This window comes from Schistocerca piceifrons, chromosome 5 (genome assembly GCF_021461385.2).
Source record: "Schistocerca piceifrons isolate TAMUIC-IGC-003096 chromosome 5, iqSchPice1.1, whole genome shotgun sequence".
Classification (NCBI taxonomy): domain Eukaryota; kingdom Metazoa; phylum Arthropoda; class Insecta; order Orthoptera; family Acrididae; genus Schistocerca; species Schistocerca piceifrons.
Window position 1 is genome coordinate 593,741,571 of NC_060142.1, and position 23,924 is coordinate 593,765,494.

Genomic DNA, 23,924 nt, shown 5'->3' on the forward strand with positions numbered 1-23,924 from the left:
GATCCAATGGCACTGGAGACAGTGGAGCCCATCGTGCAGAAGCCAGCAGGGCCTGTGGCACAGGAGCCAGTGAGGCCCATGGCATAGCAACTAGTGGGGGCTAGGGTGCAGGAATTAATGGAGGCTGAGCTGTGGGAGCTGATGGTACAGGAGCTAGCAGTTCAGGAGCAGGGGGGAATCGCAAATGAGGGCCCACCAGCGTGAATAGCCTGCATCATCATACAGATAGTTTCAAAAAGTCGATCACACCACTGGGGAGTAGTAGGGCAACAAGGAGATCAGTGCAGTTTGTTAGTGCAGGTTGCCTACTTCAAGGGCAAGTATACGTTCAGAGCCAAACCTATTGTTCTCTTTTGAGTAACAGGTCCTTAACCAGTTGTTCTGCTATGAGTGTTATGACCCACTGGGAGTAATCTATTCTTCCAAGAACCCCTCACCCCGCCTCCTCATCCCCCTCCCCTCCTCCTGCAACACCCCTCTGGGAATGCCAATTGCCAATGCAAGCAACCATTTGATGTCAATTTGGTCGACTAATTAATTAAATCGATCAATTAATTAACCCCTCCCCCTCTAGGAAATCCCCCAGCCCTCCTTCTGCCCTCCCCACCTGTAAATTGGCGGGAAAAAGATTCAGTTGATTCGCAGTGTGTGGAATGTCTAAACAATTCAGACAATATGTGGGACATTGCTTAGTTAAACGATTTATAGGCTACAAGGCAGTGTTTGGAATATAGTTTATTTATTTATTTAAAGAAACTGGTGGGAAATCGACTGCAGTGTACGGAATAATGTTAATTTGAACGTTTTGAGGACGACGCGGCAGTATGGAATGTGTATCAGTTGCGGCGCTTTTTTTCCGATCATGCAAGGAATATCGTCAATATAATTCACTGCACGAAATTACACTGTTAAAAATCTTTCACAGCGACCTCAAGGTTGGACAGTGAACAAATAACTTTAAATTAAGGCCGCTGATTATTTTTCAATGTGTTGGGCTAAAAAGTTGATAATTCCCTGCAAATAATATAATCATACTAAAAATGAGCGGTCTGGAGAGATCTTTAATGCGATTTATCATTAAAACTGTGTATTTTCGTAATATGCAAACACTAACACAAAAACCTGGCAAACTCTGAAATCAACATGTCGGCTGCTCTGTGATCTCGTGTTTTTCTTCTGTTTTCTCCAGTGTAAATGCCTATTGGAAGGCACAGGTATGGATGGCACACACTAGCGAATACTTGCGCATCGCTCACGCGAATGCGCATTCGCTCATATTCGCTTGTGATCACTTCGGTGTAAAGAAGGCTTTCGGTGTAAATGGGGCCACGAGATGTGGTATTGTTACTTTTACAAATGGTTCAAATGGCTCTGAGCACTATGGGACTCAACTTCTGAGGTCATTAGTCCCCTAGAACTTAGAACTAGTTAAATCTAACTAACCTAAGGACATCACAAACATCCATGCCCGAGGCAGGATTCGAACCTGCGACCGTAGCGGTCTTGCGGTTCCAGACTGCAGCGCCTTTAACCGCACGGCCTACTTTTACAGAATGAAGGATTGACTGCCTACATGAGGAACATCAAGGCTTGCGACATTAGAAGCAAAAAAAGCCAGAGATCAGACTTGGTGAGGAAATAAGTGTGTGTACGTCAAAAATTTTAAAGGGCAAGAATTGCTCGACAAAGAAGCCTTCAGTGAAATCAGGCGTAAATATGACAATACAGGTATTCAGATTAGAGCACCACCTGAAGTATAAAACGAATCCTTTCACTTAATACGTTAGTTCTCGGGCTTGTACTATTTTCCTCTTCTGAATGTTTATCGTATTTAATATGAATATAGGTTTCAGATAAAGGTGTGATTAGCCTGTGCTGATTGTTACTGGTGAACTGAGGAAAACTTGATTCCTGGAGTTTCAAAGATACAACCCGACAAACCTGAGGAAAACAGAAAACCCATACTGTTGGCGACACTGATTAGCGACAATCTCGCTATGTGATTATTGTGTTGTTTAAGCATGGAGTGTGGGAGTAGGACTGTGTGGATGTTATGTAGGAAAAAATTAGAAGGACTGCGTAAAATATATGATAGTGATGTTGATCTTTGAGAGCGAGTTTAGTTATTGTTAATGACTGTAAGGAGTCCATAGTCTGCTTTGCTGCGATCACAGCAGCTGAACTAGGTTAAGTTTATCTGTCAAAAATTTAATTTTTTTGTTTTTAAACAGTTTATTGTTCTTTCTGCAAGTTTATTATTGTTTTTATGAACACCATGTACGTCACAGTAAATTATTTTCTCGTCGTGAATGAATATATTCATACGATTCATGATTAAGTAGTACACTTCCAGTTGAGAAAGGGGCGGAACTTGTCACCGGGAGTAAGGCCTAATATTCAGGAATGCGTTCCTGTGGAACGAAGCTGAATACATCCGCGATATTTTTCTATTAGTAGAAGTTTGGCGCAGTGGTTAGACACTGGACTCGCCATCGGGAGGACGACGGTTCAATCCCGCGTCCGGCCATCCTGATTTAGGTTTTACGTGATTTCCCTAAATCGCTCCAGGCAAATGCCGGGATGGTTCCTTTCAAAGGGCACGGCCGACTTCCTTCCCCGTCCTTTCCTAATCCGATGACCTCGCTGTCTGGTCTCCTTCCCCGAAACAACCAACCAACCAACCTAGAAGTTTGAGAACCAGTGTGGGTACACGAATGTAAACAAATTGATTGTATATTGAATTTGCAGACTTAGTAGCCTCCGTATGACAGCCTCACTTATTTCGTTTTTAGTGGATGTTGCTGTGGTTCTCTATGGTAGCGTTTAATTCGAATCAATAATTGAAGTTAGATCTTATTTATAAGAGGTTGTAATGGTGCAGTGTGTCTATTATGATTTTCAGATCTTTTATGAAAAATATCTCAGACAGAATTTGTGACAGGTCGGTTTATTTTACAGCTTTATCAAACATGGCTCCTCCTCCGATTGTAACCGGAATTTCTCCCAAAGAAGGACCTCCAGGGACGAGAGTGACACTGAGAGGAGAATTTCTTGGAACTAGTCCCACAGATCTCATTGGTGAGTGACGATATTCTGTATCATTATTGTTGTAGAATGGTAACACAATCATTAATTGGCTACTTTGTGTAGATGGTACTCCCTAGCATAAGAGCAAAAAGGTGTAACTAAAGCATTGTGATAATATTTTCAAAATGTATGGTAAGAGTTAAGCAGTGGATCTCCCTACCATTTATCATAGTTTTTGTAAACAATGTACATCAAAATACTTGTTGGGGACATGTTAGTTATGTATTACACATCGTTACTTTGATAGTTCTAATTCTTTATAAATAAAAGTGTGTTATGTATGGAGTGAATGTATATCTCATGATATGTTGGGGGTCAGCGAGCTACCACAACCAAGGTTTTGAGAGAGGACAGTATCACGCTCCAACCCCAAGATAAGAATAAATACATAACTGAGCAACAACTGATAAACAGCTAACTTGGTGTAAACTTACCCTCTCAGGGTATTAGTGAGTGGGATTTGTATGTATTTTTGATGATGTCGGCTTTTGATTTCCAGCCAGGTGCTAGACTGCATAAATATGGCTGATACAGCTTGTCAGGTTTAGTTAGTGGGTTATATATGTATTTTTTGTTGTCAGATTTCCATTTCCAGCCAGGTGTGAAACAACATAAATAAGGCAGAGACAGTCTATCAGATTTGCTGAGTTAGAAGGTCTCACTGTCAGTGTGTAGGCTGTGATATGAGTGAGTTTGTTACAGTGTTTAGGTTTTCCTAGAAAATAGTTTAGCCAACAAAGCCAAACATTAGTGTGCTTATCACTCAAATATCTTTCTTCATAGCACTGTTTATTCAAAAAAACCATACGTTCCCCCCTTCACCTGTAAACTCATGCTGTAAGCCTTGTCTTGTTCTGCTTCTTTATCTTTAATGTCACTATCTCTGTAATGGCTTTCAGGCTGAATATATAGACACACACACACACACACACACACACACACACACACACGGTGATTCACGAAGATATGCAAATATTTTGTTATTCTACAAGAAAATCGAAAGAAAAAAGTTTATCTAAACATAGGTCTGCACATGTTTAGTTATGGAGTTAGGGCTAATGAAAGATTTTTCCTGAAATTCAGCAACTTCACTAATATGAACCCATCAGAGAACTATACAAGGTTATAGTAAAGCACAAATTCCTTTTATTTTGTTGTTATTGATCTGGTGAATCTAATAAAACATGCCCCAGACATGAATCTGCAGTAGTTTCCCAGGACATCTAGAAAACCAAAGAAATAATTTCGTAAAATTTTTTTTAATTTATTAACTACTTGGCCCAATTTGTTTTTTAAATTCCAGACAATTGTAAAAAGTTTCCAACAGAAGTTGTAGAGAATTTAATTTTGGAAACATGATGGTAATAACGTTAACTAAAACTGTATGAATGTGTCAGGTGTTCTGCTTTTATTAATATCATAGCACATGTAAATTCATGTTAAACTGGAAAAAACAAAGCTCATTGTTAAGGAAGTTGTACACTGTACATACAGTTTCACAATACATTCACAATAAATGTTCAAAAATGTCTTCACCAAGTTCAGCGTATTTAACTGCATGTGTACGAAAAGATTCTGTAGCTCGTTTCAGTTTCACAAGGTTGTCTGTTAACTGCAGCCATAGCATTACCATTACATTGTCATAAATAAACACCACATCGGCGTATTCCTCTCGTAAATGTGAAAGGCATCCCTCTTTCACAAACAATCGACAAACTACAACAGTTACTATGTGGTTTCACTTAAATACACTGTTGTTATTATGTTCTTTCACTGAACAGTGGAGAAAACTAACTCATTTCAAGGTTAGGAAGTGACAGAAACAACTCACTAATGGTCGCTAACCATGACCTAAACATCTCCACATTCTTAATGGAAAGTAAACAAATTTACTTGTATAATAATCTTTGCTTCTCTGTATGTTTTGGAAAACTACTGCAGATACACGTCTGGGACATATTTTATTAGATTCGCCAGACCAATAACAACAAAGTAAATTGAAATCATGCTTTTCTTTAATCTCGTACCGTTTTGTGATGGCTTCAAATTAGCGAAGTTAAATTTCAGGCAAAATCTTTTATTAGCCGTAACTCTGTAACCAAACATTTGCGGACCTATGTTTACATGAACTCTTTTCTTTAGGTTTACTTGTATGGTTGTACACAATTTCGTAATCTTTCTAATTGCGTCTGGAGGTTTTTATTGAGTTTTTTATGCATGTAGTCATCTAGTTACATTTGAAATACTTTTAAAGGTCTTACAATATGTGGATGCGACTGCCAACTGTCTGCCGAATGGAAGTCACCCAACAAAATCATTGCACGATCTGGACCAGGAAAAGGTCGTGGAGACATTATTGTTACCACCCGATCTGGTGGAAGAGGAACATCTACTGTGCAATTTAGAGGTATGTGTGCATGAAGTGCTGAGTATTGTGTATTGTGTTTGTTTTTGTTAAGGCACTTGCTCCTTACAGTGTCTTGTGTATTGTCTATATCCTTCCAAGAGCTTTTAAATTCTTTCAGGTATTGCTTACAAAGCAATTATGAAACCTCTTCATTGTAATAATTTTAGTTTTTATCTTTCCATTTTCTCAGTTGCTATTGCTGATGTAAAATAAGTGTCATTTATGTCAGTGACACACTGGGACTTATTTATATTGTACTCTGACAGAAAAACCATATTTTGTAACTAACAATTCACTCAGGAAATTGTTTCCATCTAGTCTCTTCTCTTCTTTATGATGTTTTAACATGTAACAAACACTATATTATTTATTATTTGCACAGTTCAGAAAAGCTGGTGGTGGAAGGGAGGATACAATGGGGTGGATTGTGAAAAAGACATTGAAGTCAAGCATGTTGTGTTCAGCTGCATGTTGTGCCCCAGGGTGGTCCACTTTGCTCTTGGCCATGGTTTGGTGGAGGCCATTCATCCCCTGTGACAGGACTGAAGTAGGAAGTTGTGGATGGGCCAGGTCTTGCATCTGGCTCTTTCACAGGGATGTGATCCACCTAACCACCACTTTACCTCCAACCTGGCCTCACCATCCATCTCCAAGTCCCTTCCTTGGAGCACCAGCCTTTCAGTAGAAAAAGGACAACCATGCACAGCCTCAAAGCAGATCCTCATGTAATCATTTTACCTGTAGACAGAGGTTCCAACATAGTCGTTGTAAATCGCAATGACTACCTGGCAGAAGGCCTCTGTCAATTGTCGTACTCCTCCACTTATAAACTCTGCCAGAGTGATCCCATCCCAGAAGTCCACCATAACCTCCGATCCGTGCTTAAAGGCTTGGGTCCTAGCTGCCCCTTCGCAGCTGGTTATTGTGTCCCGCTGAAAGAATTTTGGCCCTCATTGCCCAACACCTCCCCCAATTGCCCAAAATCTAGCAGCCCACATCAAAGATACCAACCACTTCTTTCACCAGTTCCCATCCCTTTACATGCTGGATCGCTACTCATCACTGTTGACACCACTTCCCTATACACCAACATCCCTCACGCCCATGCTCTTGCCCCTGTTGAGCACTCATCATCATCATCATCATCTTGGACAGTTTCCAGCCACTGGCTGGGTCTGTCGGGAACACAAGCCTCTCCACCGTGTTCTGTCTTTCCACCATTCCCCCTCTTCCACCTTCGTCCAGTTCTCTCCTCTTCTCATCACACACTCCTTCACTCCCTTCACCCATCTATCTCTTGGTCTTCCTCTGGGCCTCTTCCCCTCCAGTTGCAGATCGAACATCCTCTTTGGAATTCTTCCCTCATCCATTCTCTTCATGTGTCCATACCACTGCAGTCTTGATTTTTCTATCCTGTCCTGTACTGGTTCCTCCTTTAGTCTTTCCCTCACATACAAATTTCGCAATCTGTCTCGTCTTGTTACACCCAACCTGCTCCTCTGGAACTTCATTTCACTAGCCTGTATTCTACTTTTGTCGCTTTTGTGCATTACCCATGTCTCACTTCCGTATGTCAATATGGGGACAAAGTAGGTTCGGTATATAATTCCCTTGGATTTCTGTGGCACCTCCTTGCTCCAAATAAGCCCCCTAATGCATTTGTAGAACTGCCCTGCTTTTCTGCATCTTTCATTTATTTCCATTGCGTTTCCCCCCTTACTTTCAATCACGCTTCCCAGGTACTTGAAGTTCTCTACCACTTGTAGTTTTTCCCCTCCACAAGTTATATCCACATTTGGCCTATTCTTCTTCCTTGTTGTGACGATTATTTCACTTTTCTTTGCAGAGAAATGCATTCCATATTGTGCTGCCGTTGCCTCCCATACATCTAACTGCTCTTGCACCTCCTTCTCGCAATTTCCCCATAACATCAGGTCATCGGCAAAAAGCACTGCTTTCATTTTATGATCTCCAATTGCATCTGATACTTGCTGTAGGATTTCATCCATAACAATAATAAACAATAAAGGCGAAAGTGCACTTCCCTGTCGCAGCCCATTTTCCAGCTTGAACCATGCAGTACGTTCCCTCCCCACTTTCACACAACTCTCACTTCCCTCATACATTTTTCTGACTTTTCGTGTAATCTCTTCATCTATCCCTTTTGCGTTCAGCACATCCCAGAGCTTGTCCCTACAGATACTATCATACGCCTTCTCAATATCCAAAAAGGCCATGATTAAGTCCTTCCCGTACTCATAGTGCCTTTCCTGCAGTTGCCTTACCGCAAATATGAGGTCCGTTGTTGATCTTCCCGGTCTGAAACCGTACTGCTCCTCTTGCAGTCTACTTTCAATACTGCTTCTTATTCTCTTCTCCAGCATCTTTTCATAGATTTTTCCACAGTGGCATAGCAGGGTGATTCCTCTGTAGTTCTCACATCTCCTTTTATCCCCTTTCTTGAAGATCAGGACTATAATTCCTTTCTTCCAATCCTCAGGAATTCTGTTCTCCTTCCACACCACCCTCAGCACTCTGTATAGCCACTGGGTTCCTACTTCTCCTGCTGCTCGTATCATATCCACTGTTACTTCCTAAGGCAGCAGACGATTATAATAGTGGGGAAATTGATGATCTAACTTGGAATGAAGTGGAAGAAGCCATAAAGAGGATGAAAGGGGGCAAGGCACCAGGTTGGGACGAAGTAACAGTGGATATGATACGAGCAGCAGGAGAAGTAGGAGGAACCTGTTGAGCACTACCTCTCCCAATTTCCTTCAGGCTCCATACCCTCTACTCCATTTCCCATACATCTAATTTCATTCTAACACACAACTACTACTCCTTTGGAGGGAAGGTATGCAAACAGATATGCAGCACAGCCGTGGGCATCCACATGGCACCCTCCTATGCCAACCTCCTGAATCCGTTGTGCCACAGTCCTGGGTGTTGGCCTCCTCCTCTCTGATGGCTCTATCCACACCTCTGTCCACATTAAACCAACCAACAGCACTGGCATTTCAACAGCTGCCACCCTTCCACACCAGAATATCCTTCCCATACAGCCTTGCCACATGGGGATGGTGTATCTGCAGTGAGAGGAAAGCCCTTGCCCAGTGTGCTGAAGTTCTCACTAAGGCCTACGCAGATGGACACTATTTCCCAGACCTGTGCGGCAAACATACTTCCCATGTTGCATCCCCACACACTCCCAATCCTCCCACCACATCCAAGAACCAGCTACAAAGGAATGTCACTATACCGATGCCTCTTCTTTAGTCTTTTTCTTCTTCTTGTTTATCCCGGCTTCTTGAGACCTCTTGTGAAGAGAGACAATACAGCAAGTTCTGTAGTGGTGTAAGATAATCAATAATAATTTAACTTTTGAAACTGCCGGTTTATTGGCATTTAAGCAAAGAAAAACACTTCCATACTCTCAACAAACTTAGTGTAACATTTTGTCTGTAGTGGGCCTTAGTATGTCACAAATCATTCTAATGAATTAATTAAGCTGCTTTATAGTGTTGCTAGGCAATGTAATCAACAAAGTGATACGTGTCTCAATTAAAACTGGACCTCGATGTTTTGAATAATCTTTCAGTTCATTTTTTGTCAAAATCAGAACTTGTCTCAAAATTAATTTCCAACTTCGTGCATTAAGTCCAAACGCATTTGCAACTATTGTACGCAATTTACTGGACAGCTCAATCATGCACTGGTGTGTAATGTATTTCAAATCGAGCACGCAGTTTTCAGTTTTGCCTAATGAGCTAAACGACTCTCTTGTAATAACGTGATGTATCTATCACACGTAAAGTTTAAATGAAACTGGGTTTACTCTCTATTTGGGTCAAGATCACAAAATAAAATTCACCACACAGGTTAGCGAACTATTCACGTGCACTTTTGCACTGCAAGTGATAACTTGTTTCATTGTAAAAGCCGCACATAAATTCACACTTTTATAACAAATTTGGTGCCCCTTGCATCGCTACACCACCTTTGTCACTTCATATCATGCTGGACTGGGACAACTGAACCACCTCCTTCCACAGGGCTTTGATTATCTGTCTACCCAAGATTTTTCCCACCCCTCCTAAAGTGGTGTTCTGTCACTCATCCAACCTCCACAACATCCTAGTTCATCCCTATGCCAGTCCCAAACCCAGCCCCTTGCCACAGGAATCATATCTCTGTGGAAGGCCCAGGTGCGAGACCAACCCAATCCACCCACCCAGCACTTCCTATTCCAGTTCTGTGAAAGGCTTATCCTACCCCATCAGAGACCAGATCACCTGTGAAAGCAGCTACATCATATACCAGCTCCACTGCAGTCATTGGTATATGATGTAGCTGCTTTTTATATTGGTATGACTACCAACAAGCTGTCTACCAGGATGAACAGCCGCTACCAAACTGTGGCCAAGAGCAGAGCCAAACACACAGCTGAATGTAAAATGCGTGATTTCTATGACTGCTTCACTACATGACCCACCCGGATCCTCACTTCCCCTGTCAACTTTTCTGAATTGCACAGATGGGAGTTATTCTAAGAACGCATTCTATACTCGTGAAATTAACCCAGCATCAACCTATGGTTACCTACTGTCCCCATGCCCTCCGCTGAACAGTTTCAGCCCCCTCTGTCCTATCACTACTACCCTATTTGCTCCTTTCACCCTGATTGTGTGCTCATCTCTGCCAATGCGTCCGCCCATCTTCCCTCCCCCCATGTACCTAGCTATTCCTCCCCTTTTGTGCCCCACTCCATATTGTTGCTTTTGTTCGATACAACAGTTGCAGTCTGCCCAAAGCGGCCGAAGATAGTACTGCTGAGTGTGTGAGGTGTGCCTGCTTGTGTGTGTGTGTGTGTGTGTGTGTGTGTGTGTGTGTGTGTGTGTGTGTGTGTGTGTGTGTGTGTGTGTGTTTTCCTTTCTTTTTCTGAAGAAGGGTTTGGCCAAGAGTGCTGTTGTAATAGTCTTTTCATTGTGTCTGTCTGCAACTCAGTCTGTCATCTTTATGGTGACTAGCAATCTATCCTTTTCATAATTGTGGACAGAAAATTGTGTGCAAGTTGAGTCCTGGGTTTGGACAATAGAACAGAAGTGGTGTCAGGGGGATGTTGCAGTTGTGTGTTTGGGAATGTTTCACTGCAATAAAAACACATTTTGTGTCGATTCATAACCATGGATGGAATATGGGTCCATCACATCACACCTGATATGAAGGAACAGTCAGAACACTGGATTGAAAAGGTAAAATTGGCTCCAAAGAAGGCAGAGAGAATTCCATCTGCTGGCAAGGTTATGGTTTCATTTTTTGGGTTGTGCATGGGGTAATTTTCATTGATTATCTTCAGAAATGAAAAACAATCAATGGTGAGTATTTTCTGAACTTATTGCAGTATTTTCTGAACTTATTGCAGTATTTTCTGAACTTATTGCAGTATTTTCTGAACTTATTGCAGTATTTTCTGAACTTATTGCAGTATTTTCTGAACTTATTGCAGTATTTTCTGAACTTATTGCAGTATTTTCTGAACTTATTGCAGTATTTTCTGAACTTATTGCAGTATTTTCTGAACTTATTGCAGTATTTTCTGAACTTATTGCAGTATTTTCTGAACTTATTGCAGCATTTTCTGAACTTATTGCAGTATTTTCTGAACTTATTGCAGTATTTTCTGAACTTACTGCAGCATTTGACTGATAAAATCAAGCAATTGCATAAAAGCAAGTTATTTTTATCGCGACAATGCAGCAGTTCACAAACCTATTATTGCCATAGCGAAAATCAGTGATTTAAAGTTCAAATTGCTTCGTAATGCACTTTATTCTCCAGATTTATCCCCTCTGATTATATTCTGTTACCAGGCTTTAAGAAATGAATGGCTTGGTGGTAAAAGATTTGCCAAATATGAATTGGTGGAGTCTGCAGCTGAGAGCTTTTTTGTGGAGCTCAGTGTTTGTCACTATACATAGGGTATCAAAGCTATTCAACATTGATGGGAAAAGTATATTGAGCTGAAATGAAACTATGTGGAGAAATAAAGATGTTTTCCCCTACATTTTTGTGTTTTCTTTGTCCGTTTTGTAGCTGCTGGGACAGTCCTTGTAATTTATATTTCTTCTCCTTGAACTTCAATTTCATCTTCAAATTTTTTGTTGGTTTCCTTTACTGCTTGCTCAGTGTGCAGATTGAATAACATTACGAATAGACTATACTACTGTCATACTCCCTTCTCAACTACTGCTACTCTTTCATGACTGACTCCCCCCTGCGGGTCCAGGGGTTAGAATAGGCCCGAGGTATTCCTGCCTGTCGAAAGAGGCAACTAAAAGGAGTCTCTCACTTTTCAGCCCTACGAGTTCAGGTCCCATTCTATGGTTTGACCTGCCGCTTTTGAAATTCTACAGAAGTGCAGGCCATATGGGGAAGGACGCCTTACGTGGTGCATGAGCTATCCATAGTGCTGTAAGATTCGAACTCCTGAATCTCTTGTCATGGCTTTGCATCTCTACCTGTGATTCAACCATTTGGGTGAGGACACTTTCCAGGGTATGTCACCTTCTTCTGTTGTCTCCTGTCCTCTTTCGACCCCATGACGATATTGGATTTCTCTGTGCCCAATATCCAGCACGGTAGCCTGGCCATTGTGGTGGGGCCGTCATGTACCTATTTGGTGGTAGCCCCCTGACAACACAGAGATCACACTGCTGATGCCTGAGCTGTAAACTCCCCACATATGTGAAGGAGTAGATGCCTGTATTCCTGGGTTATCAGGACTCCCAGCAGTGGCCATCGTGCCAGTTGGCCTTTGCTGTGGCTGGGTGGCATCCATGGGGAGAGCCCATGATTGGAGTGGATGGCATCAGGGCGAATGACCCACAATGAAGTGGACTAAGTCATCTCTTGCTGGTGACCGTACGGCACCAGTAGTCTCTAAAAAGGGCAAGATCAAATACAATGCCGACAGGTATGACCCTAAATTGTTTCCCTCCCTCGCTACACCATGGGAGGAACATAGGGCTACAGAATGGAGAGAGCCATATTCGTCTCAGTTTTTAGTCTGTAGCACAACTGATGGGGACTCGTATCTGCCTATGAACCCTCAATTTTTCGTTGAACACCTTCAGGATAAGTTTGGAGAAGTGACAACACTGTCCAAGATGCGAAACGGTGCAGTCTTAAATCAGACAGTTTCCCCAGCCCAATCCCAAGTGTTACTTGCCTGTGACATGCTGGGTGATATCGTTTCTGTCACTCCCTATAAAAGCCTCATCATGGTCCAGGGGATCATTTTCCATTGTGATCTCCTCTTTCAGTCTGATGATGAGCCCTGCACCAATTTAGAACAGTGGGGTTTTCATTTCATCTGGTGCGTTTACAGGGGACCAAAAGACAACAGGGTTGCTACCGGTGCCTTCATCTTGGCGTTTGAGGGTGATTAATTGCCTGAAACGCTGAGACGTTAAACCATACGTCCCTCCCCCATGTGGTGCTTTAAGTGTTGGAAGTTCGGGCACGTGTCTTCCCGCTGCACTTTCAGCGCCACATGTTGAGACTGCAGATGTCCACTGCACCCATCTACTCCATAAGCGCCTTCTCCCACTTGCATCAACTGTGGAGAGCACCACTCTCCCTGCTCGCCAGACTGCCCAGTACTCCAAAAGGTGCGGAACATCATGAAGTACAAGACCCTGGACCGGCAGACTTACAAAGAGGCTAAATGTAAATTTGAAAGATTACACCCCATTCGGTTGATGTCGACAAATGCTGCAGCTATGTCACCATTGCTGTCCCAAGTGCCAGCGGTTCCTCACTCTGTCCCACAACCAGCGAGCCCTCCAGGCCACCTGAATACATTCAGCACCTTGGTGGTAGGTGGCAAATGTTCCTCCATTACTCTCAAAGCACCTACTTCGGGAACAAGGCCCCCTCAAATGCAAGGGACATCGGTCCCCTCTCCCCCTGTCAGAGAAGCAACAGCCTCCTCTGGCTCCTCTCATGTGGAAGGGGTCCCTTGAGGTCCTCTCTCCCAAGGTCTCCACCAATGCCATGGTGGACACTGGCCAGTGGCTTAAGGAGCCATAAGCTACTGGACGAAGAGCTTCACGATCTTCTCCCGTGCCTGAAGCTGCTTGGGAGAATTCTTCCCAGCAAGCCCCTAAAGAGAAGCGAGAGAGCAAGCAAACTAAGAAGTACTCTGCTAAGAAACAGGACCCTCTGGTGGCCCCAACACCACCACCACTCCCTATCAATTCTGCATCTGAAGATGCAGTGGAGATCTTAGCGTCCTCTGCAGACCTGGATCTCACTGATGCCTCATCCACTATAGAAATGGCTACAAATACTCAATCGGTGGCAGCAGGTGACCCTAAGGCGTAACCTGCCTCCGTGCGCACTTCATGCCTTCCCAACCTCACGATAACGTCATCCTCCAGCGGAATCGTAGTGGTTTTTTCCACCACCTGGATCTGCTACAGCAACTCTTAAGCTTGACACCTGCTTTCTGCATTGCTCTTCAGGAAACCTGGTTCCCTGAAATGCGGACCCCTGCCCTCTGCGGCTATAGGGGATATTACCAAGAACCGTAGTGACTATAGTAGAGTGTCAGGTGGAGTCTGTGTCCTAAACTCAGTATGCAGTAAACCTGTGCCCTGCAAACCCCTCTTGGAGCTGTGGCTGTTAGGATAAGGACGACACAGGAAATAACTGTCTACAACGTATATCGTCCTCCTGATGGTGCAATACCCCTGATCGCATTGGCTTCACTGATTGATCAACTCCCTAAACTTTTCCTGCTTTTGGGATATTTTAACACTCAAAACCCCTTGAGGAGTGGCACCGTGCTTACTGGCCGAGGCAGAGATGTCGAATGTTTACTGTCGCAACTTGACCTCTGCCTGTTAAATACAGGTGCCCCCACACATTTGAGTGTGGCACATGGCACGTATTTGGCCATTGCTCTCTCGATTTGCAGTCCTGGATTTCTCCCATCTATCCACTGGAGAGCACATGACAACCTATGCAGTAGTGACCACTTCCCCATCTTCCTGTCACTGCCCAGATGGGCTAAAAACAAGCTGGACTGGGAAACTTTCACCTCTGCTGTCACTGTTGAATCTCCCCCACATGGTAACATGGATGTGGTGGTTGAGCAGGTAACTACAACGATCGTTTCTGCGGTGGAAAACACGATCCCTCGTTCTTTAGGGTGCCCCACCAAAAGACAGTACCTTGGTGGTCGCCAGAGGCAATTATGGACCGTCAGCAAGTTCTACAGCGGCATAAGCGGCACCCTTTCCTGGAGCACCTCAAAGCCTTTAAACGGCTCCGTGTCTGTGTTCGCCAGCTTATCAAAAGACGGAAACAGGAGTGTTGGGAGAGATATGTCTCGACCATTGGGTGCCATACGTCACCTTCCCAAGTCTGGGCAAAGATCAATCGAGTTTTTGGGTACCTGACCCCAACAGGTGTTCCCGGTGTTCGCATAAATGGTGTGTTATCTACCGACGCAAACATGATTGTCGAGCACTTTGCTGAGCACTATGCCCATGCCTCTGCATCAGAGAATTACTCCCCAGCCTTTCGCTCTCTCAAACGGCTTGTGGAAGGGAAAGTCCTCTCATTCACTACATGCCACAGTGAACCCTATAATGCCCCATTTACAGAATGGGAGTTCCTCAGTGCCCTTGTACATTGGCTCGACACAGCTCCTGGGCCAGATCGGATCCACAGTCAGATGATTAAACATCTTTTCTCTGACCACAAGCGACATCTCCTTGTGATCTTCAACCAGATCTAGTGTGATGTCTTCATTCCAAAAACCCACTTGATGTGGATAGCTATTGGCCCATCAGCCTCACCAACATTCTTTGTAAGCTGCTGGAATGTATGGTGTGTTGGCAGTTGGGTCGGGTCCTAGAGTCATGTGACCTACAGGCTGGGTGTCAGGGCAGTTTCCGCCTGGGTCGCTCTACCAATGATAATCTTGTGTCCCTCTAGTCTGCCATCCGAACAGCCTTTTCCAGACACCAACACCTGGTTGCCATCTTTTTTTTATTTACTACATCGTTTCCTTGTCACATTATATGAGTGGGATCTCCGAGGCCCACTCCCGATTTTTATCCAGAATTTCCTGTCGCTTTGTACTTTCTGTGTCCAAGTTGGTGCCTCCCATAGTTCCCCCCACATTCAGGAGAATGGGGTCCCACAGGGCCCTGTATTGAGTGTATCTCTATTTTTAGTGGCCACTAACAGTCTAGCAGCAGCTGTAGGGCCGTCTGTCTCACCCTCTCTGTGTGCAGACGACTTCTGCATTTCGTACTCCTCCACCAGTGCTGGTGTTGCTGAGTGGCACCTACAGGGAACCATCCACAAGGCGCAGTCATGGGCTCTAGCCCATGGCTTCCAGTTTTCGGCCGCGATGTTCTGTGTTATGCACTTCTGTTGGTGTAGTACCATTCATTTGGAACGTGAACTTTACCTTAGACTCACTGTAGTGGAGACACATAGATTTTTAGGACTGGTTTTTGACACCTCAGCTTCATCAGGTAAGTGGAAGTGCTGGCAGTACCTCAATGCCCTCTGCTGCCTGAGCAACAGCAACTGGCGTGCAGATCGCTCTACGCTGCTGCAGCTCTACAGAGCCCTTGTTCAATTCTGCCTTTACTATGGGAGTCTGGCTTATGGTTTGGCGGTGCCTTCAGCGTTGCGTTTGCTTGACCCAGCACACCACTGTGGTATTTGACTATTGACAGGAGCTTTTAGGGCAAGTCCAGTGACCAGTGTCCTGGCAGAGACTGGAGTCCCTCCATTACAGGTCAGGCATGCGCAACTTCTCGCCAGTTACGTTGCACACATTTGTAGTTCTCTTGCGCGTCCGAATTACTGTCTTACAATTACAGTTCGCGTCTGATCCCTTCTGATCTATCTGAACTAGAGTCATTACCTTTAACGCCTATACTCGAGGTCCATTTGCGTACACCTCTATGGTGTACACCTAGGCCTAGGCTTCGCCTGGACCTTTCACATGGTCCAAAGGACTCAGTTCACCCCACAGTTCTCCGCTGTCACTTTCCCTCGATTCTTGATGTGTACCGAGGCCATGAAGTGGTTTACAGTGGCGGCTCGATGGCTGATGGTCTCGTCGGCTTCGCATATGCCTGTGGAGGACATATTAACAGTATTCCATGCCCGATGGGTGCAGTGTTTTCACTGCAGAGCTGGTGGCTACATCTCAAGCTCTTGACCACATCTGTTCATGCCCTGGAGAGTCGTTTCTTCTGTGTACTGACTCCTTGAGCAGCCTACAAACTACCGACCAGTGCTACCCTTGTCATCCTTTGGTAGTGACCATCCAGGAGTCCATTATGCCCTAGAATGGTCCAATCATTCAGTGGTGTTTGTGTGGACTCCAGGACACGTCAGAATCCTTTGGCAACAAACTTGCTGACCGGTTGGCTAGACAGACTACATGGAAACCGCTTATGGAGATTGGCATTCTAATAACTGACCTGCATTCATTTTTACGCCACCAGGTTTTTCGGCTTTGGGAGACGGAATGGCGTAGTCTCAATATGCACAACAAACTGCCTGCCATTAAGGAGACTATGAATGCGTGGCAGTCCTCTATGCGGGCCTCTCGCAGGGACTCTGTGGTTCTCTGTCGGCTCCGCATTGGCCACGCTTGGGCGACACATGGCTACCTCCTGCGCTGTGAAGACCCACCTCAGTCTTGATGCGGCACCCAGTTGACAGTGGCCCATTCATATTCCGATGCACTGTCCCACTTTGACTGTCCTGCAACAAAATCTTCAGTTACCGGACTCCTTGCCACTAATTTTATCTGTCAACGCTTCATCGGCTGATTTAGCTTTATGTTATATTTGTGAGGGTGTGTTTTATCATTTGATATAAGTTTTAGTGCATGTACTTTGTCCCTCTGTGTCCTCCACCCTCGTGCTTTTAGGATGGAGGTTTTAATGTGTTGCAGAGTGACTGGCTTCTGTTTCTTATTCTCATGGTCAGCCAGCCATGGTAATCTGTTTTGTCGTTTTAATCTCTTCTACCAGTTTCTTGCATTTCTGTGGTTTTCTTCTCCCCTTTTGTCCATTTAAGTGTTTGATGCCCTTCAGTCGTTCTTGTGGTTTTTCCTTTCTCTCCGTTTTGTGTTGTCAGTCTCGCTTGTTTTATTCTCACCCTTGTGGCATTGTTTTATTCAGAACAAGCAGTTTGGTCCCTTCCCTCCTCTTTTAAACCAACCAACTAATCATGACTGACTCTTATATCTTCAGTCTGGTTTCTGTAAAAGCTGTGTTTAACAATTTGCTCCCTACATTTTATTCCTGATACCTTCAGAATTTCAAAGGGAGTAGCCCTATCAACATTGTCAAAAGCTTTCTCTGAGTTTACAAAATCTGTAAATGTTGGTTTGTCGTATGTTAACCTATCTTCTAGGACAAGTTGTATGGTTATTATTGCCTTGGGTGTTCCTACATTTCTCCGGAACCCAAACTGAACTTCCCTAAGGTTGGCTTCCATCAGTTTTTATATTCTTCTGTAAATGATTCATGTAAATATTTCTCTACCATGACATATTAAACTGATAGTTCGACAATATTCATGCCTGCCAGTACCTACCTTCTTTGGAATCATTACATTCTTCTTGAAGTCTGAGGGTATTTTGCCTGTCTCCTATATCTTGCACACCAGGTGGAACAGTTTTTTTGTGGTTGGGTCTCCCAAGGATCTCAATAATTCTTAGTGGATGTCATCTACTCCAGGGCCTTCTTTTCCAGTAACATCATTGAGAGCGCTTTCAAATTCTTCTCAAAGTATGGTATCTCCTATCTTGTGTTTTCCACCTACTCCTCTCGTTCTATAATATGGCTTCATGTTCATTTCCCTTGTAGAGCCCTCTATAATTCCTTTCATGGTTCGCTTCTCAGCTTAGTATTGGGTTGCCGTCTCAGCTGTCGGTATTCATAAAGTTGCTTCTCTTTTCTCCAAGTATCTCTTTAATATTCTGATGGGCAGTATCTACCTCTCCCCCAGTTATGCGTACTTCTGAAGTGTAGTATTTATCCTCTATCCATTTCTGCTATCCGGTGTGCACTTAACACCAATTTGATTTTTTAGATGCCTATATTCCCTATCAGCTGTTTCTTTTGCTGCATTTTTATGTCTTCACCTTTCATCAGTCGAATTCAGCATCTCCTGTAATATCCAGGGATATGTAGTAGACTTGCCTTTTTACCTATTTGATCTTCTGCCTTCACTATTTCTTCTCTCAAAGCCACCCATTCGTCTTCCGCTGTGTCCATTTCCCCTGTTTCAGTCAAAAATTGCCCGATGCTCTCTATGAAATTCTCAACATCCTCAAGTTTTTTGAAATTACCTAGGTCCCATCTCCTTAATTTCCTACCTTTTCGCAGTTTCTTCAGTTTTAATGTGCAGTTCATAACCATTAAATTGTGGTGAGAGTCCACACCTGCGCCAGGAAATGTCTTGCAGTTTAAAATCAGGTTTCAAAATCTTTGCCTTATCATTATGTAATAAATCTGAGTGCTTCCAATGCCTCCAGGTCTCTTCCACATGTACAGCCTTTGTACATTGTTATTAAACCAAGTGTCAGTTATTATTAAATTATGCTTCTTTAACTTTTGCAACTACTGAGTTCCAGTTACTCATCACAATTAAATTTTCACCGAGTGACTCGTAATAGGTAGTATGACAATTCAAACCTGCATCCGGCCACCCTGGTTTAGGTTTTCCTTGATTTCTCTAAATTGCTTCAGGCAAATGCTGGGATGGTTCCTTTGAAGGGGCACGTCCAACTTCCATTCCCATCCTTCCCTCACCCGATGGGACCGATGACCTCACTGTTTGGTCCCCTCCCCCAAATCAACCAACCAACCACTTGAGGGTCTTTAATTATCTGCCTAATTTCTTTTGATCCATCATACATTCTTTCAGTCTTTTCACCATCTGCAGAACTAGTGGACATATGAAATTTTACTATTGTGTTGGGTGTTGGCTTTGTGTCTGTCTGTGGTACAATTATGTGGTCACCATGCTGTTCATAGTAGGTTACATCTACATCCACATTCATACTCCACAAGCCACCCAACAGTGTGTGGCGGAGGGCACTTTACATGCCACTGTCATTACCTCCCTTTCCTGTTCCAGTCGCCTATAGTTCGCGGGAAGAACGACTGCTGGAAAGCCTCCGTGCACGCTCGAATCTCTCTAATTTTACATTTGTGATCTCCTAGGGGGGTATAAGTAGGGGGAAACAATACATTTGATACCTCATACGGAAACGCACCCTCTTGAAACCTGGACAGCAAGCTACACCGCGATGCAAAGCGCCTCTCTTGCGGAGTCTGCCACTTGAGTTTGCTAAACATCTCCTTAACGCTATCACATTACCAAATAACCCTGTGACGAAACGTACTGCTCTTCTTTGGATCTTCTCTATCTCCTCTGTCAACCCGACCTGGTACGGATCCCACACTGATGAGCAATACTCAAGTATAGCTTGAACGAGTGTTTTGTTATCCACCTCCTTTGTTGATGGACTACATTTTCTAAGGACTCTACCAATGAATCTCAACCTGGCACCCGCCTTACCAACAATTAATTTTATATGATCATTCCACTTCAAATCGTTCTGTACGTATATTCCCAGATATTTTACAGAAGTAACTGCTACCAGTGTTTGTTCCGCTATTATATAATCATACAATAAAGGATCCTTCTTTCTATGAATTCACAATACATTACTTTTGTCTATGTTAAGGTTCAGTTGCCTTGCTACTCCCTGAACCAAGTGCCTATCCACTGCAGATCTTCCTGCATTTCGCTGTAACCCTCCAATGCCACAACCTCCCTGTATACCACAGCATCATCCACGAAAAGCCGCATGGAACTTCCGACACTATCTACTAGGTCATTTATATATATTGTGAAAAGCAATGGTCCCATAACACTCCCCTGTGGCACCCGAATTCCTGTTTTCTTACTTGTTATTAGACTTACTCCTGTATTACTCTTATTTAGTTTTGTGTGTATAATCCTGTACTCATTTGACCAAAAGTCTTGATCTTCCTACCACTGCACTTTACTGATTCCTACTGTATCTTACTTCAACCTATCCATGTCCCTTTTTAAGTTCTCTGACCTCTCTACCCAGTTATGAGGTCTTAACATTCCAAGTTCCAATGACTAGAATGCCAATTCTGTTTTTCCTGGTGCTGGTATCCTTAGTTGTCCCCACTCAAAGATCCAAATGGGGATCTATTTCAGCATTGGAATATTTTACCCTAGATGACGCCATCATTTAACCATGCAGAAGAGCTGTATACCCTCAGAAAATTAACAGCTGTAGTCCCCTTCCTTTCAGCATGCCGGAACATCTTAAATTTCTGTGTTGAAGCTTAAATGCTGTTGAGTATTAGTATCATGTAATGATTTCCCCTACAGTTAAATGGTTAGTCAGCCACATTTTTGTTGGCTAATAACTTGGACTAGCTTCTGTCCCTGCTTCCCGAGTTTCAATGCAGTGCTGCTTCTGTTTGCTTACAGTGCCTGTTGATGATTTACACTAAGGACAAATTTTTCAGCATGTAGACTGTCAGTGGCAGGAAAAGCATTTCTGAAAAAGAGAAATTTGTTAACATCAAACACAGATTTAAGTGTTAGGAAGTATTTTCTAAAAGTATTTATACAAAAAATGGAAATGAGCATATGGCTTCATTGGCCGGGAGGCCCCATCCAGGGAAGTTAGGTTGCCAAGTGCAAGTCTTATTTCATTCAACGCCACATTGGGCGACTTGCGTGCCAGTGATGAGGATTTATATGGAGTGTAGCCATGTGTGGAAGCAGAACATGCACGATAAACAATTTAGACAAGAAGAGAATAGAAGCTTTTGAAATGCGGTGCTACAGAAGAATGCTGAAGATTAGATGGATAGATCATGTAACCAATGAAGAGGTACTGAATGGGATTGGGAAGAATGGAAATATGTGTCACACGGTGACTAGGAGAATGGATTGGTTGATAGGACGCCTTGTGAGACATTGAGGCATCACCAACTTAGTATTGGAGGGAAGTGTGGGGGGTAAAAATCAGGAGGAGACCAAGAATGAATACAGTAAGCAGATTCAGAAGGACGTAGGTTGCAGTAGTTACTGAGGTAAGAAGAGGCTTCTACAGGATAGAGTAGCATGGAGAGCTGCTTTGGACTGAAGACAACAACAACACGAATAACAAGATATCTGTGCAGATTTATTTGTCTGACAGTGTATTACTTTGCAAATATGATTCCATACAATATTGTGGAAATGACAGGTTGTTATCTTCCTTTGGAGTGGTTGTGAAATGTCTTTGATATATACTTGTCACTGTGACATTTTAATTGAAATAACTTTATACAAGATACTAGCGGACCCAGCAATGAGTCACAATTGCTACATATGTATGGGAATTGCATATGCATCCAAGATTCCATGCCCTACCCTGCCCATCTTCCCATCCCCCCCCCCTCTCTCTCTCTCTCTCTCTCTCTCTCTCTCTCTCTCTCTCTCTGTACATTCCCTCCCCCTCACCCCCTTCCCCATCTCTCCTGTCTCTGCCCATCTCTCCCTCCCATCTCTCTATACCCATTACTGTCTGAATGTCCAATAGCTCTGTACATCTCCTGTAACACTCCCCCTCCTCTCCCCCAATTCTCTCTGTGCATAACCTCCTCCAACCTTTCACTGTCTATCTCCCCCACTCCCATGTCCATTTCCATCTGAATGTTTGTTAGAGTGTTGTGTAAAAATTTGTAATAAATTGGCTAAAAACTTGGAGAGTTTTTGGCAACATCTTTCAGGTGATGCCCTTAAGACTAACTAGTACAGAACCAGTAAACCCCCATCCCGAGTTTTTCAAAGAATCTAACTCCCATGTATAAAACATCATATCTCCAGGTACATTCAGTTCTCTATGTGGATGCTGGCTGCAAAATGTGTTGCAAGTAGAGTAAGTGTTGCAAATAGAGTAAGTAATAAAGACATAATAAATTAAAACATCATGCCAGATGCTGCATGAACAGTGAAAATGCATTAAGCAATAAAATTTTTTTCCTTTCAAATTTTTTATTTATTTATTTATTTATTTTTGGGTGTGGGGGGTGATGTCAATGAGAAAAAGTTTCGTAAAGGTTGGAAATTATGTGTAGAATGTGTTGGAAGTCTCTAAATGCTCTCATTCTCAAATACCAAACGAATGAGTAATTAGACTCTGTGAATTATGCTGCCTCAAGGCACATAAACAGTTCTTAACAGCAGTGCTTGTCTAACCATATCAAACCTTTAACATAAGATCATAGCTCTTCATGCGTGGGTTGTGAGAGCCTTTCAAATTCAGTCAATAACTATATGAAATGTAGAAAATCAAATTTTTGCTGCCTCCAGAAACCATTGGGTAGGCAACCTGCAAATGGGACCAAGCCTCAGAATAGTCATTTAGCAATAAAGATACACACACTGACACATACTTGCCTAGTTTCATTGTTATGGCGAACCACATTTGTCTTGTCTCACTGGAGGTGGTCTGTGGTTTCAGTACAGGGAAGGCTGCAAATTTGTTGCCAGTGTTGTCAAATTATCAAGAGCCCAAGTGTTCTACCAATTTTTGATCCCTTCAGTTATTTTTCACAATATGTGTTTTTGTCATTTGTATATAGTATCGCACTTCTTGCAAAAACTGTCAAAGTGGGACACAAGTAACAACAAGAAATTTGGAAATAATACGCATTATCAAGTAAATGTCACTTGATATCAACAGTTTTAAAAACATCAGATTTAATTATTTAAACCTGAGTTGAAAATATTTGAAATACTTCCTGGTGATTTAAATTCTTTAATAAATGAGTGAAAAATCTATTTTAAAACATCTTTTGATGTGGCTCCAATTAGAGTTTTTAAGTTCACGTTGTGCCTTCTCTTGTCATACTCACAATAGATGGGTCCATCTCATCCAGAGGTTTGAGTGACTGCCTCTCCTTTCTAACCTTTCCCAATCTCTTCCACTTTATTCCCTGAAGAAGAATGTAATTGTTCTGAAAACGAGGAATAGTTTTTTGCTTGTGAATATTTATATTGGCGGTACTGTAATTTTATCTGCTGAAAGTACTGGTAAGCCATTTTGTCTCTTTGTAATGTTATAATTACGTCAAGTGAACTTCCTTTAGAGACAAATTTAGGTTACATCTTTTCTTTTCCTTTGTAATCCTTGTAACAGTTATTTTCAATTTTTACATTTAGAACTCTTTAAGTAATTGTGTAAACAGACACGAGACTCTGCTGCCCATCGCTGGGTTCAGTCGTAGGTTTGCTGCTGGGTGTGAGGAAGAGGTTGGTGGGGGTACATCTATGG

The 23,924-nt window shown here is 43.0% G+C and overlaps 1 protein-coding gene across 1 annotated transcript in view; it reads left to right on the forward strand.

Moving 5' to 3' along the window:
- The first annotated feature begins 2,015 nt into the window (after positions 1-2,015).
- The window catches only part of LOC124798415 (exocyst complex component 2), a 129,486-nt gene continuing 107,577 nt past the window's right edge, over positions 2,016-23,924 (forward strand). Inside the window, exons 1-3 of the mRNA XM_047261812.1 lie at positions 2,016-2,186; positions 2,959-3,078; positions 5,342-5,494. Coding sequence (XP_047117768.1) covers positions 2,970-3,078; positions 5,342-5,494 — 262 coding nt within the window. The 5' untranslated portion in view covers positions 2,016-2,186; positions 2,959-2,969. The remainder of the gene's footprint in view (positions 2,187-2,958; positions 3,079-5,341; positions 5,495-23,924) is intronic.